The sequence below is a fragment of the Dendronephthya gigantea genome, unplaced genomic scaffold (assembly GCF_004324835.1).
Source record: "Dendronephthya gigantea isolate DGI-Jeju-01 unplaced genomic scaffold, DenGig_1.0 000016F, whole genome shotgun sequence".
NCBI lineage: Eukaryota > Metazoa > Cnidaria > Anthozoa > Malacalcyonacea > Nephtheidae > Dendronephthya > Dendronephthya gigantea.
Window position 1 is genome coordinate 2,598,060 of NW_021163026.1, and position 15,644 is coordinate 2,613,703.

Below are 15,644 nucleotides of genomic sequence, written 5' to 3' on the forward strand. Positions count from 1 at the left end.
CCCACACCCCTTTGGAACGAATTGCAGCAATTAAAACACAATCAGAAGAGCAATATTAAATATTTATGTACAAATAGTTCATAATTGAACAACATTTTGCATTCATTCAAGTAACAATTCTTGAATGGGTGAATGAAGCAAGTTAACATTATCAAAGTTCTATGTTCTTTTACAATTGCGAACTTTATACAATTGTGTGCTGGTAAACGGTGCAACGGCTTGAATACGAGCGTCAACTTGCATGAGATTCCAGCTGGTAGCGATGTTACTGTGGGACCAGTGGAAGGTAGTCAGGTCAACCCAAAAACCGTCCACACACGATAGTAAGTTGGTAAACAGTCCATTTAAGCTAACAGTTTCGTGTTGGACAAGTGCTGCGCCATACATAGTATTTTACAAGGAAGGAAGGGAAAGCATAAACTTGTAAACACTTGCTCAAATCTCACTGTATTAATACAAAGTATTTTGTTGTACTTGTTGATAAAACAGAAGGAGATTTAAGCAAATGCAAATAAATGTACGCAAGATATCAATAGGAATACCGATTAAAATTATTAACACCAGATTTTAAGTTAAAAACTACGTTATTCTTGGTTGAACAGAACATGGAGTAACAGAGGCTGTGCTGTGACGCTAGGCGCCAGTTGGGTGCAGAATGTTCTTAGAAATGTTTCAGACCTCCAAAGGAAAACCAGGATCCCCTGCAACAGGCTGCCGTGGTGTGAGCTGTCTTTTTAAAGCTTCGACACAGTTTTGTGGAATTAATGAACCTAGAGAAAGAAAAACCGTTTAGAACTGATAGAACTATCCAGTATAAAGTTAGTTTAGTTTTGGTTTCCTCGTGTAGTAAAACTTGGTCAATAAGAGATGATCCTTACTGGACCTCTAGGAAGAACAGTTTAGAACTGATAGAAATAAAGTTAGTTTAGTTTAGGTTTCCTCCTGCAGCAACACTGAATCAATAAGAGATGATCCTTACTGGGACACTTTTGGAATAACAGTTAGAAACTCGTTAAGAACTCTCATTCATAGCTACAACGTTTACTCCAGAATATCGTACCTACAATACGTAGACCGTCCACAGTACGAACACGAATTATTTGCATACGTGAATTATTGCCTCCCTGAGTAGCAAGGACGTTTTCAACTTGATTCCAAACTCTCAAAACTGAACCACTGAGAATGTTGTATGTCCGCGTGCGTAACCCAACAGAACACGTGAGACCTAAGGCTTTCTTTTTACAATTGCCTTTCCTGAAAAAGTAGTAACACTGGATCAATAAGAGATGATCATTACTGGACCTCTAGGAAGAACAGTTTAGCACTGATAGAGCTATCCAGTATAAATAAAGTTAGTTTAGTTTAGGTTTCCTCCTGTAGTAACACTGGATCAATAAGAGATGATCATTACTGGACCTCTAGGAAGAACAGTTTAGCACTGATAGAGCTATCCAGTATAAATAAAGTAAGTTTAGTTTAGGTTTCCTCCTGTAGTAACACTGGATCAATAAGAGATGATCCTTGCTGGACCTCTAGGAAGAACAGTTTAGAACTGATAGAGCTATCCAGTATAAATAAAGTTAGTTTAGTTAAGGTTTCCTTCTGTAGTAACACTGGATCAATAAGAGATGATCATTACTGGACCTCTAGGAAGAACAGTTTAGCACTGATAGTGTAAGCTACTCAGTATTAATAAAGTTAGTTTGATTTTGGTAGCAAAACTCACCAATATGAATGCACACACTGAGTTTCCGAGGATTCGTATTGTTGGATCCAGGCGGGTTGTGCTGACCACACGGCCACCTAGGAAAGAAATGAAAGATCTTTAAAATGAAAACCGCCATTGTAATGAACAGGCGTGTTCTTAACTGACTATACAGAGCGGGTTAATTATAAATATCATCATCATTATAATTCTTATCGAATCCTAGTAAAAACAGTTTAAAAGGGATTGAGTAATGCTCGTGTAGTAACACTATGTAAAGACTGGATATCCTTACAGGACCTCCGGGAAGAATTTGACACGTTATCACTTAAAATTCAAATAATTCAACAAATTATTTCTGAATAGTTCAATATCCATGGAAATGGTTATGATTATTTTCGATATTAATAAATAAATATATAGTTTCCCCCTAATTGGAAAGTTACTAAAATCTCCCTTATCTCAAAAATATCTTAAAAATTCACCAAAAGACGAAAAAGAAAGATAGATTTTAAACACCTACGGCGCACACTAAAGAAAGACATAGACAGATGTGAACTTGTTGACAACTTCGAGTCAATACCAAATTAAAATTGAGGTGTCTATTGTACATGACGCGTAAATGAAATCAATAAAAACTGAGAAAATAATTAAAATCAACGACAGAACAGGAAAGCCAACTCGTGAATAAGTTCTCGAAGTAAGTTACGATCGCTTTCAACGCAAGTTGGAAACATTTCACATATTATTAGCGTTCTCACTTCTAAGGAAATTTAATTAAAAAAGTTTGACTCGGAGGAATAGTTAATATATTCTTTTCAAGTGTTCTTTGGTTATTTAAAACAACAACCTCCCCCACAGTAAAAAGTATGCGTATTTAAATTGAGAGCACCGCATGTTAAAACATATCAGTGATTTTTGAGCGTTTATGCAAGGTTTCAAAATGAAACTTATATCCAATTAGCTTATCCACGCATATCGTTTGCGATATATATATATGTAGAAGGCAAATGAATTACAAAATTAATCAGAAATCATTATTATAGCAGGTGCCAGAACCCAGACAAGAGACAGCTGAAGACATGCACGAGGGCCTCGACACATTTATCTGAAAATCTTCCCAACTCCAAGCCTCGGTATGAACGCATCGTTTCCAAATGTAACGGTTGAATTGTGTTTAACCACAATATCATACCTACGAGAATCGCCCTCGGAAGTCTATACCTTAAACCTTATCCTGACCTGCGTTGTGAATGGAGTATTATCGATTCTTGGTAGTTTGTTCAACGGTTTGGTGCTGATTGCGTTTTGGAAATCAAATGTACTGAGAAGCAACACTCCGTTCTTTCTTATAATGCTTTTATCGCTAAACGACTTCGCGGTAGTGGTTACAGTTCATCCATTGTTTTTGTACAACGCTATTAAACAACTGATGGGTAATGGCGACTGCATTGCAAAGGCAGTGTACCTGACAATTGCAAAACTATTAACAGGTTATTCTGGGCTGACACTTCACGTAATGAACATCGAACGATATCTTTCCATTGCACATCCATTCTGGTATCAACGCCACGTAACCCCACGGGCTGTCTTGGTTGGTACGGTTATTCTCTGGCTTATGTGGACCCCGATAACTTTCACCTCGTATATAACGGTGACATACACCGGAGGTTCTGTCGATATGCGCAGCAATCGTCTGTATAACGATCATATTTGTGTACGGTCGAATTTTTCAATCGCCAGGAAGAAGAGACGATCAGTGCCGGCGCCTTCCGTGATAGAAGTTGAGATCCCAACAGAAGCCATGCCAGGGATAGAAGTCGATAAATCAACACAAAGAACTCAATGGAATCGAATGAGTGAAGTGATAAAAGATGTAAAACTAGCGAAGATGTTTATAATTCTTGTGATATGCTCACAGGTTTGTTATCTACCAAACGTAGCGTATCATGTGCACCTGGGGATGAAGAGTTCTGAAGTGAAGACTGTTTCATCACTGATTCTAGGAAATTGGATTGTTACGTTTATTTCTATGAATTCTACACTTAATTCTTTGGTCTTTTTCTGGAAAAATTCGCAACTACGGAAGGAAATGCTACAGATTATTAAACCATAGTGGAACAAGACAGTAACGACCGCCGGAACCGCTCAAAGACCGACGCATGACACAGCTGATAGACCCACTGCATGACACAGCTGATAGACCCACTGCATTATCCCACGTTTAGTGACGTCAATGATGACAACAAACCAAATAAGAGGCAATTTTATGATTAATTTACTGAGCCCAAAATGAACTGTGTTTATTTATGATTTGCTCGCTGAGCAAAAGATTCCCATACGATTGCATGTCTTGTATTGTTAGAACTGCCAATGACGAGACATCTTTCCGTAGGTGGTAGGCATTTAAAAACTGATCCTTGGTATATAGCCAAGTGTATTTATCTAAGAATATGAATTGATCACCCACCTTCTCGTAAGATTTCTTTATATCCTGAATCGTTTCTTGTTTTTGCTGTAGTCCCGTGTTGGGGCGATAAACATGAAACATTTTCTTTTTCTGAATGCTCATGACTGTTTTAACAAGAATTGCTGTTCGTTTGTTGTTACGAACCTAAAGTTAACACAAACAGTTATATCAGTTCTCAGTTCTAAACTGTTCTTCCTAGAGGTCCAGTAAGAATCATCTCTTATTGATCCAGTGCTACTACAGGAGAAAACCTAAACTAAACTAACTTTATTTATACTGGATAGTTCTATCAGTTCTAAACTGTTCTTCCTAGAGGTCCAGTAAGGATAATCTCTTATTGATCCAGTGTTACTACAGGAGGAAACCTAAACTAAACTAACTTTATTTATACTGGATACCTCTATTAGTTCTAAATGAAAAATATTATGGAAAAATAACCCAGTATTTTAAAAAGCCCTCGTTGCAAGGAACGTGCCCTAACCACTGCCATACCTGATATGACATATAAAATCCTTCGTCTGGTAACTCATGATCTTGTAACATTACAACAGCTCGTTCCCAGGACATGCCGCGTTCCACGCTGACGGTATGCAACTCTGTCGACCCTGAAGCGTCGACGTTGTCAAATGTTTTAGTGTCCAACCGCTGTACATCCTCTCCTTGTGAGCCCAGATCTATGAAATGACATTATACGATTAGAATAGAGACACATGTCATAATCTGTCGTAGGGTAATCGATAGAGATCTTGAGCTCATGTTCCAAGCTTGATAAGAGCTAAACACTCAGGTAAATTTTAACTCGTATAGACTCACCTAAGATACCCTCGTCATAACGTCCGTTCCGCTTTGCTTGTTGTATAACTGCCTCGAGTGTTGCAGTGAAATATTGAAACAAAGCGTTTTGAAGAGAAACCTCCAGACCCAGAAGACGATTCAGAAATTTCGATATATTGCAATAATCTGAAATGAAATACGAAGTCACATACATGCAGTTAATAGTGCAAGACTGGAAAGAACTATCCTCGTATATAATGGCTCCTTATGTACTAAACTATCCTTCATAGATGTCCAGTAAAGATCCAGTGTTACAAAAGGAAACTTAAACTAATGTTCTATATTTCTTGGAACTTCAGCTCTCAAACAATACCTTTGTCCAAGACTTCGTTGCCACCTTGAGAAGCAATGACACCAACCCCCACTAAAGCTTCGCGAACATCTGTTTGAAAGAAATAAGTAACGTGAACAAAAGCGACCGAATTTGATGATCAAACTACAATAACCAATGTGAGAAAGTTGTGTTCCCCTTTAAGATCAACATCTGCTCATCTGTACGAGGAAATCAACAGGGATCCACCAATATCCAAAGACATCCTACCTGCAAAGAAGTCTCCAACGTATTCCGCAGGAGGTTTAGCTAAGGCTGGTGAGATCTTGAGAACCGACTTGAGGACCACTTCGAGAGCTGTTCGACCATACTGGAAAGATATTTGAGAAGACGAGATGAGAATTGAGATAAAAACACTCTTCTAAGAGAAGTTATGGAAAAGTGCCATGAACGCTTTCTCTTTACATGTAATAGTCTCGTCCACTTTTAGCCCAAAACATTAGGAATAAACCCTCCAGGAATTATTATATAGCTCAGTGGTCTCGTCATACCTTGTTGTCGAAGTTATATTTGCTCAAATCTCTCGACTCGGTTGCTCGTCGATCACCATGAGTCAGCGCACCCTGAATGGAGTAAATACATACTTCATGTAAACATATTCGATGTATGCGTAAATAAAAGTTAGTCTAAATCAGCTTACCAGACTTTCTAATCTCTTGGCGACGATAGAAGCAAATCGTTGTTCCCCAGAGAGCTTTGATATCAGAAACAAATATTCTGGTGCGCTCACTTGATTAGAACGGTGCGTTCGACCTGGAAACGCACAAAATTAAGATACTACCATAAAAAACATGACCATTTGAACATTACTGTCAATATCTTGGATGGTGCAAGCGTTTGACCGCAGGATAGCTTCAACTATAGTTCTAACGCTCACCAAATTGTTGAATGGCTTTGTCGGCACTCCAGGGTAACTCAAGGGTGATGTGGACTCGTCGCTTCTGGTTCTAATAAGACAGAAGTTGTTGATTAGATTTGACAAGTAAATGATGGATATTTCTACCATTTCATGTTTTAAATAATTTGTTTTTTCAAATACCTTCGCTCTCCTGTCAGCTTGCAATGAGATACCAGAACTGGCAGCTTCAGATATGATGGCAACATCCTAAGATGCAAATAGACGTGAGTTTAAAATGCTGTGGCTTCATTGAAAACTTATACTCGAAAGATTTCTGAAAATTCATCAAGTTTGTAACCTTTTCTCCGTCCATAAAGCGCTTTTTTTCGGCGATATTCAGCATCTCGAGTGGATAATCGCGCTCACTGCGAAGTTCATATTGCACGGCGCCATCTTTTCCTGTGATTACACGACCTTTACGACCCGTCATCTAGGAAACAACAAATTTAGTAACACTGGATCAATAAGAGATGATCCTTACTGGACCTCTAGGAAGAAATGTTTAGAACTGATAGAGTTATCCAGCATAAATAAAGTTAATTTAGGATAAATACGAGATGATTAACACTGGATCAATAAGAGATGATCCTTACTGGAACTGATAGAGCATGGAATAAGTTGCAAATTTTACCTCAGCAACACACTCGGGTCCTCCTAAGTCATTCATCAATTGATCTAGAGTATTATTTGGTAAATAACTGGCAATGTAGTCCAGTTTATGTAAAAGTTCAGTTTTCATAACTTGACATTGCTCAGCTGGGCTCAGACTCGCATATTGATCGGCTGGTATCGCCATTGTTTTCACGTATTCCACAAGACTCTTGTTGCTTTCCTGGCAATTCTTTTTTGACGTCTCAAGCTTTGCCAGTATACCATCAAAACTGTTTGACGATCCTAAATGAAATGAAATTGTTGCATGAAGTGTGTTTACTTGAAGCGACAGATAGACGGAGCTTTGTTTTTGTCTCTCTTCATCACCTCAAGTTATTTTAAAGACTTATTTCTACTTTAGCAATGACTGGTTTGATTCAGTGATGGGCCTACCTGATGACTCTGCAATGGGCGTTGCTTTCACTGCGGTAGTTGCAGCTGTCGTAGGTTTATTCCAAGCTGGTGTATTCACATTAAAACCAGCGGCAACCAAGGCGTCCATGCTGGTTTCATCTTGTTGTAAAGATGGACTGTTATTGCGAGATTTTGGTTTCTTTGGCTTCTCAATGATCTGCTTCAACCAGTTATCTGGAAAAGTTTCACAAACAAAGATTACAATCATAACAATGCTAAATCTAAGGCCAGGCGAAACGTAGATGTGTAACTCAGGCTAACAATTCTTGTTGGACTTCACCCTTCACGCTAAACTGGAGAAAACCCAATCGAACAGTTTTAAACATGTTCCTTTAAACATGTGTTTAGCCAAGGATGGATCAAGTCTGCATACAATTCCCCAAATTTGAATTGATACCCAAACTCACACCCTCGTGCACACCCTCTTACCTAAGCTCCCCCCCTCTTACACACAGTTAATCCCCCCCCCGTGTTTAGCATACCTTCATCCGAGTCTGAAGAATCGTCGACATACGTATCATCTTCGCTATTTGTATCTTGGGCAATTGCCGGTGCCTCAGGATTATCGTTCGATAATCGATCATCATTCGATAATCGATCATCGTCATCATCACCGTCGGAGTCTCCACTCACTAAATCCCAAAATAACTAAACGTCATTATAATACTCCCAATATCCATGATTATGATGGTAATAATAGTGAGGTATGGTGATGATAATAGTCAGGTATAATGGTCAGGTATGGTGATGATAATGGTCAGGTATAATGGTCAGGTATAATGGTCAGGTATAATGGTCAGGTATAATGGTCAGGTATAATGGTCAGGTATGGTCAGGTATAATGGTCAGGTATAATGGTCAGGTATGGTCAGGTATAATGGTCAGGTATAATGGTCAGGTATAATGGTCAGGTATGGTCAGGTATAATGGTCAGGTATAATGGTCAGGTATGGTGATGATAATGGTCAGGTATAATGGTCAGGTATGGTGATGATAAAGCTGTTTCATACTTACATCCACCATGACCAAACATATCTTCTTTTCTGAACTTTTTCACAGCTATTTTTTTACCAAGACTCGCTCCTTTTCGTTTCCTCGCCGCCAGAGGAGTTGTCTTGGGATAATCATTCATGAAGTCAAACCTTCCTCTCGAGTTTGGCACCGGAAAATGTTTGTCGATCAGAGCCTGCAGTACTCCTCTGTGAAGATGAAACAAGAAATGAAGTTTAGGTTGGAGTTTCTAGCGTATCAGAACCAAAACTATCCAGATGAACCAGCCTAGAATACTATAATTCCTGGCAAAGTTTTTGACAACAAACCACGTCTGATATCTTCCTGATGGTTTGTCTAAAGACCAGACAGAATTTGTCCAGGCTGGTGACAAGGAAGATACAGAAAAATAAGACAGTTAGAAAAATGTGAAATTATTTACATACTTGGCCGTCGACACGAATTCTGTGAGTTCCCCAGTTTCTCCGAGTTGTTCCAGGGTTCGAGCCTCACCAGTGGACTGCAAGCCAATAACCACACACTGGAACACACAAGAGGATCAATTTTGAGAAGACATCACAGTTACCAAGGCAACGCAGAGAAGAGGAAAAGTTTTCAAAGACATGAATAGGAAAGATGAAGCGAGGAACGGGGACATGGCAGATGGTGAAAAGATGTTAACACTGGGGTTAGAATGTCACAGCATTATCTAAACTAACGCATACCTTTCCATTTATAGTCGCCTCCTTTGCGATCGCAACGGCAGCTTCGACTTTAGACGCAATACACAAATACTTGAAAAACCTCTGAAGATCGTAAGGTAGAGTTAGGATATAGCAATAGCTCGACTAGAAAAACGATTAAAAAGCACATTCTCGGCTATTTTACCTGATGAGCGGCCCAAAACTGCGCCCACATTTTTTTCATCACTTTCCCGTCATTTCCTGATAACTCGATCGCTTTTCCAAACTTTTCTCTTGCCTGCTGCCACTGTGTTTGAGAGGAGAGACAGAAGAGTTTAATACGGGGTTAATTTACTTCGTTTAACTGCTTCAATCAAGGGTTGAGGAGGGGGAGATGGGTGTGTGTGGGGGGAGATTGGTGGGTGTGTGGGGTGTGTGTGCAGGGGGGGATGGGTGTGTGTGTGGGGATATGGGTGGGTGTGTGGGGTGGGGTGTGCAGGGGGGGGAGATGGGTGTGTGTTGGGGAGATGGGTGTGTGCAGGGGGAGATGTGTAGGTGTGAGGGGGGGGGTGTCATACATACCAGTATCGCTGATGCATTGTACATCTCGATAAACTGTTCGCTGAGTGGAACTTCCTTAATGTCAAACGTCACGCCTGAGAAGCTGAGCTGACGAGCCATGTACATTCCACGAAGCTGAGAAATAAAACAAAACCATGTATACAGCAAGTTCATATCTAATATAGCTGGTTATATACTGGATAGCAGTCCAGAATGGAACAAGTCTCAGCAGTCAGTTTCCCTACCTTCATATCCATGGCAACCAGTTCCATCGCACCAACACCCCTAGAAACAATACAATATCAAGATTAATGGCAAAGAATCACAACAGTTTACATGATTTGAGTATTTTACTCTGGCTAATGCAAGATATTGTCTGAGTCAACAAAATCACCTCCCAGTATTCCAGTGACACTTGTTAACTTATCAACAGACTCAATCCAAGATACAGTTTATAGCCATCTTAGTGAAAAGAACTCCACCTTTTTTTATACCAGACAATTCCACTGAACAGCATCAGAGCACTGCCAGTTAACAAGATGTGAACTAAACCCTTGTACTCAAAAACAAATTCGATGTCTCACCTTCTTTCGACTGCTTGAATAAACTGGGTAAACTCTTTAAATGGAGTTCCCTTTCCCCAGATTCCAAGTCGGGACATGTAAGCCATGTTCTTGGGTTCAGAAGCACCTAGAGGGATAATTGTGAACATGAGATAGTCATCATATGCATCCCCAGAGATCCCTACTCAACACCTACCAGTGGCACTGCAGTAGACCACCCTAGCCTTTGGTAGTTTCTCTTGTAGTTCAAGAACAGTCTTTCCAGTTTTGGTTGGTTTTGATGAACCGGTTGGAACCAGATTCTTGGCTTTGTGACATTCATCTAGAATGATCTGAGTTCTGAGTTAAGAAAAACATGGAGTACACATGATATTCATGATGACAGGTGATTAATTCCCCTAAATTCTAAGTTTAGAAATTCGTTTTATTTCATAGTTTCTAAGGATACAACTCCATCAAAATCAGACCCACACCACTTGACAATCTGCCCCAGTCTTGTCCGATATTTCGATGTTCCCTGGCTCTCTCCGATCAAGGAGGAATATGTTGCGAACAGCACACCTTTCTTAAAACTTCCATTTTCTTTAGAGGACAACTTTGAATCATATTTGAACTAGGTACAGTATGAAAGAACAAGTAGGCTTATTAATACACAGCTACAAATGACAATGGCAAAGGACAGGAGCAAATGCACAAACATCCTCACGTTTCTACCTTATTTAATGAGCGGACATTGACACCACATTTGATGTCTCGAAGATCACTAAAAAAGAATAAAAACTGCCTGTTTAGCCATGTTTGTTAAAATCATGTACACCAATGGTAGTGTTATTCACAGCGCCTAGGGTAGTAGGGTATACAGCGAGGAAGTATGTTATAAACAAGCCAATAAACATGGAAAGTGGATCCTCAAGGATGAAAATACGAAGAACAAAGTCCTACCGAATGGCGTCTAATCTCAAATCATTTGATACACTCAACCTGAAATGGGAAAGAAGAAAATTAATAGGTCTATCCTAGAGCAAAGTTTATGTCCCAACAATTGCATTAAAGCAATCTTCTTACCATAGAGCTCTTTTTCGTCCAAGTAGATAGTTTTCACTGATTATACCAGCAACAGTACGACCTTTTCCAACACCAGCACCATCACCTACAGATTTCAAATACAATTTTAAGACAGAATGGATTTCAAGGAAGTTATATCAAGTATATGAGAAGTAGTTACTTCTTGGATCTTAATCAGGGATCGACTATAATCTAAATGGTTATTCAACTGGTACTCACCTATCAAGAAGCCAGCTCTTGAACCATCTCCAAGTAACATTTCATGTCTCTGACAGGCGTAAACAATTGCTTCAAGTTGCAAAGCAGATAGCAAGTGTTTGTCGATAACCTCATTTGGAATTGCAAGCTTATACCAGACATCAGGTGGAGCTACACTCGACAAGGAACTGAAAACAAAAAAGAAGAGATATTTGCATTAAATGTTTCACTTGTAATTTGGAAAACAACTACCAGATGAACCTTACCTTGTCTCAACAACAGGATCTGGATGCCTTTTTCCAATCCGTACTGGAAAATTAGACATATTGTGTTAGCTATAGATTAAGCTTGAATTCATTTTGGTAATTTGGTTACTAGGTTGAAATAGACTTCCACCAGAATATACTGTAGATGTATACAACTTACATTTGCTAGGCCAGTATTCAGCATACGTATCAGAATATCCAAGATCTTCATCATCTTCGTCTACCTCTTCATCTTCTTCTTTTGACTGGAGATGACCCTACGAAATATCGCAAACTGACTAAGATACACATCTCTGATTAGGAACCTGGTTTCAAATACTGATATATAGTTTAAAATCACAACCACAAACCTCTGTGACATCTTTAAGCTTTAAATCTTCTGTCGCCCAAAGTTTTGAAACCACATCCCTAAAAATATTCGGTAAGATTTCACATGCAACCTTACTTTGTGATTATTCCAAATTATTAATTGAAAAAGACCTCTTAAATTATACTTGGCAATTCTCCAAATTGTGTAAAGTGTAAACACTACAATGGGAAACTTCATTCCAAGAATTATGCTTTGTAATGCCAACTATGGTAAAAATAATGCTGACATCAGCACAATATTAAAAATATGGCTTAATTTTACCCATACAGATTTTCAGACACAAATAAGTTTGCTGTTGTAACAGAGCCTATACAGATTATTTATTGTTTGCTTTGGCAACGTGTTTTGGATTACAAGATGTGATCAGTCACAGTTATTAAAGACAGCGATTTTGTAACTTTCCGGTCATTTTTTAACCATTGAACATTGCAAACCATACCGTCGTTTTTTGCGAAAAAAAACACACTAGCTGTAATCCAAACTCACAGCTTCTACAGTTTCAATTTTAGACCTTCCTTGTACAAAACATACAAGGAACTATTCTCACAGAAAGAATGACATAATTTCAGAGAACAATTTGCATAAAAATTTATGACATTTAATATAACAGATAGTGTCATGAGTTCACTTCAAAAGCGAAATACCCACCGTGAGAAAAACTGCATGTATACTAAACAACTAGAGAACTAACACTATAAAAACCAAATTATTTTGAACGTAATACGTTCATAACGTACTTCCTTGTCGGGTCTTTTATGTTTACATTTAAACCATTGACAGCCTTTTTAGTCAAACTGTTTGAGGAAAAACCATTGTCCGTAGAAAGAAGATCTTTTAACGTAGAATCGAAGGCAGAAATAGCCCTGTTTGTAGTCTGTGTTGTATTAAAATCCCCTGGACCCAAATAGAGGTCTAATTGATCCTGTAAGTCTTTGGAAAATGAAGGCTTTGACGTTTTATTGTTAGTAGTGGCTTCACTCGCCGGTCTAAACTCGTTAAAAGGTTCTAAAAGGCTTGAAAAGTCGTCTTGAGTTGACGCTAAGTTCTGACTATTTGAGTTTGATAACAAAAATGCCCAGTTTAATAGATCGTTCGGAGTCGAGGTCGACTCTAGCGACAATGAAGCACCAGCCATACCAGAGTCTGATAACCCAGTTTCACTTCGTTCAGAACTCTCCAGTTGGCCATGAGAGGCTAAATCAAGCCCGCTTTCCCCCAAAGCAAGAGATAAGAGGTCCGAATCGGGCCCTGCACCATCGTCGAGCCAGGACATCATATTTTGAAGCCACCAAACAACTTTCAAACAACATGCTCTTGGTAAATTTTGTTTTAGTTTTAAGAATTATCTTTCTTCCTCATGAGTTTTATTATCTGGGTCACGTGTTTGCTACAAGGCCCCCGCGCTTTTTTGTGCCAACGAAGCAATATCAAGGAAAATATTTACTTTTTTACCCCGAAATTTCGAGATAAAATGAAAACTATACGCTCTACTACAACAAATACATATACACTACAATTAGCCGTTCCCTATTATTTAAATTTCTGACTGTTATATACTAAAAATGCCATAAATTGCGAATTCGTTATATAATTTTTTACTTCACTCAAGCTGAGAATATGACAATGAAAAGCTTTATATAGTAAAGAATCCCAAATATTACGTAAAATTAACAAGTCAGGGAAAGTGATACGAGTTCACTATCAAAAGTTCTAACAAAATCTGGTTTCAGCGAATGTTATTTATTGAGGTTTTCTAACTTTGTTATCACAAATTTTAATTCGAAAGTGTTTGAAAATATCATGCATTGAGATCACGAGATGGACGAAGTGATTACGTAAGCCTCGGCCTACGTGTACGTTTATCTACGATAAATTCTCCCTCATTAGACGTCCAGCTCCTGTGGCACAGTCGGTTAGCGCGTCGTACTTATATGCAGTATGGGCGTGGCTTTGGCTCGCCATATATGCCGTGAAATGCGAAGGTCGAGAGTTCGAGCCTCTCCAGGAGCAGGCACTTTTTAGAAACCCAAAAGGCGGCCCCGCAAATAGAAAATCATCTTTTTTTTTTTTCTATAAAATACCACGCATAAAAGTGGTCCTTATCTGTCACATAGACTCAAAATCTATCAAAACGAATTCTTTTTTAAAATTTTATACGGCTTTCGTTATATTCGTAAATGTGCTATCCCCAGGCTGCCGTCAGTTCCGCACAGATCGACTACGGAGCATGCGCGGCACTTGGCGCGCAAAATACGGAATATTTCCCTCCAAAATATACAATAACAAAATATTATACTCACATATTTTCCTTATCAGATTTATCGTCATCATCCCATAAGTCTTTCTCCAGCTTATACATAGACGAATAGCCTTCTTCTGTATTGCATTCATCGTGTTTAAACGATCCTCGGCGCTTTACAACAGTACATCCAGCGGAGTTTACAGTTGCCGCCGCACATCTATCGGACAACGCCGCAGCTCGCTTGTGTTTGTCGCAACAACTCTTCCCGACTCGTCCGCTATCCAACATTCTGTTTGAACGGGCTCGTTCAAGTAGGGCTTTATAATAGATCTCTCTAATGCGTTGGTCAGCATCGTGAAGTTTCGCTCTGATTTCCATTCTTTCCTCCACGTGTTTAAAACATGATTTGCATAGTTTGCTGTCACTGGTCAGAGGTGTATCAAGCATAAAAAGAACTATAGTATTCAGTTCACTACGGATATCGTCGCTTATGTTGAAACCATCTGCATTCGACAATGTTTTCAAGCACAAACCACAGCGATCACTATAAAACGGAAAATATTAAATTATTGCGACGATCTACAAGACTACAATCAATAAAATTTATCCTAGTGCCATTCTCATCTTATTCGAACGCCGTTGAGCACTCAGGAGGATACAAGTTCAAAGTTCAAGGTGCGCGATTTAGCGGATTTACGCGAAAAATACCGGATATCTCTCTGAAAAACATATCAAAATACAATGCACTAACATATTTTCTTCTTCATCAGATGTGCTATCCCCCAACAGTTCATCCTCCAGTTTATACATCACATCTTGTAGTTCCTTGTATTGATTCTTCAAAACTGGCTCTATCGTGATGCTACTGTCACTTTGAAACGAAGAAAAGTCACTCTTTTTGACGGATTTTGCATCATCGCCACACTCGTCCCACGTGCATCTCGAAAGATTCAGAAAAGTCTCCATAAATCGTTTTTCATTCTCATAGTTCTTAGGTTTACAGTTTAAGAATACATATGACCTCAAATACACGGACTGGATGGCTTCGTTTGCCACACGAATTTTCTCTTTGATTTCTATTCTTTCTTGAACAAGCTCCGTGCATGTTTTGCATAATCTGCTCTCATGGGTCAAAAGTGTTTCGGCGAAAAACACTACAATTTCATTCCGAATTTCAGCGATGGAATTCAAGCGATGGAAGTCCGCGTTTGATAATTCCTTGAAGCATAGGCAACAGTTTTCCGTCATAAAGAAAAAATTGAGCAAAACACACGAATATTTTTATGATTTGTGAAACTTTCGATAACGATTGACATCGAGACATTATATCGCACGGAACATAACGTATCTCTGGCCACCAACAGACCAACTCGCTCCCAGGGTTTAAATGAAGACGCCACGCG

General features: G+C 39.0%; 1 protein-coding gene and 1 non-coding gene across 3 annotated transcripts; one reads left to right on the forward strand and one right to left on the reverse strand.

Annotated features, from left to right (window-relative positions):
• Positions 1–57: 57 nt before the first annotated feature.
• Positions 58–15,231, reverse strand: LOC114520389 (protein strawberry notch homolog 1-like). 2 transcript variants are annotated; one of them, XM_028540635.1, is made up of 34 exons: positions 14,993–15,231; positions 14,300–14,785; positions 11,980–12,037; positions 11,790–11,886; positions 11,630–11,672; positions 11,385–11,551; positions 11,166–11,250; positions 11,043–11,081; positions 10,815–10,863; positions 10,549–10,713; positions 10,297–10,432; positions 10,122–10,227; positions 9,783–9,822; positions 9,559–9,672; positions 9,182–9,283; positions 9,019–9,099; positions 8,740–8,834; positions 8,318–8,502; positions 7,786–7,935; positions 7,283–7,477; positions 6,870–7,132; positions 6,537–6,668; positions 6,380–6,445; positions 6,218–6,287; positions 5,981–6,093; positions 5,832–5,903; positions 5,551–5,650; positions 5,323–5,391; positions 4,989–5,135; positions 4,668–4,849; positions 4,176–4,319; positions 1,727–1,803; positions 1,061–1,254; positions 58–770 (listed from the first exon to the last, which is right to left on the reverse strand). In XM_028540635.1, exons 1-34 carry the CDS (start codon positions 15,205–15,207, stop codon positions 673–675), a joined length of 4,335 nt encoding a protein of 1,444 aa, XP_028396436.1. In that variant the 5' UTR covers positions 15,208–15,231; the 3' UTR covers positions 58–672. The 2 variants fall into 2 exon arrangements, with proteins under 2 accessions (XP_028396436.1, XP_028396437.1); XM_028540636.1 differs by lacking the exons at positions 14,300–14,785; positions 14,993–15,231 and adding an exon at positions 12,737–13,379 and having other exon boundaries at positions 60–770.
• Trnai-uau lies at positions 13,894–14,009 on the forward strand. Its single transcript has 2 exons — positions 13,894–13,931; positions 13,974–14,009. It is a non-coding gene; the product is annotated as a tRNA-Ile (tRNA).
• Positions 15,232–15,644: the final 413 nt, after the last annotated feature.

Excerpts from the sequence above, each read along its gene's own strand:
- LOC114520389 (XM_028540635.1), bottom strand. The coding sequence starts at position 15,207 with ATGGAGACTTTTCTGAATCTTTCGAGATGCACGTGGGACGAGTGTGGC. Across the intron at positions 6,669-6,869 it reads GACCCGAGTGTGTTGCTGAG|ATGACGGGTCGTAAAGGTCG; the intron begins GTAAAATTTGCA and ends GTTGTTTCCTAG. Across the intron at positions 4,850-4,988 it reads TTATGACGAGGGTATCTTAG|ATCTGGGCTCACAAGGAGAG; the intron begins GTGAGTCTATAC and ends GTCATTTCATAG.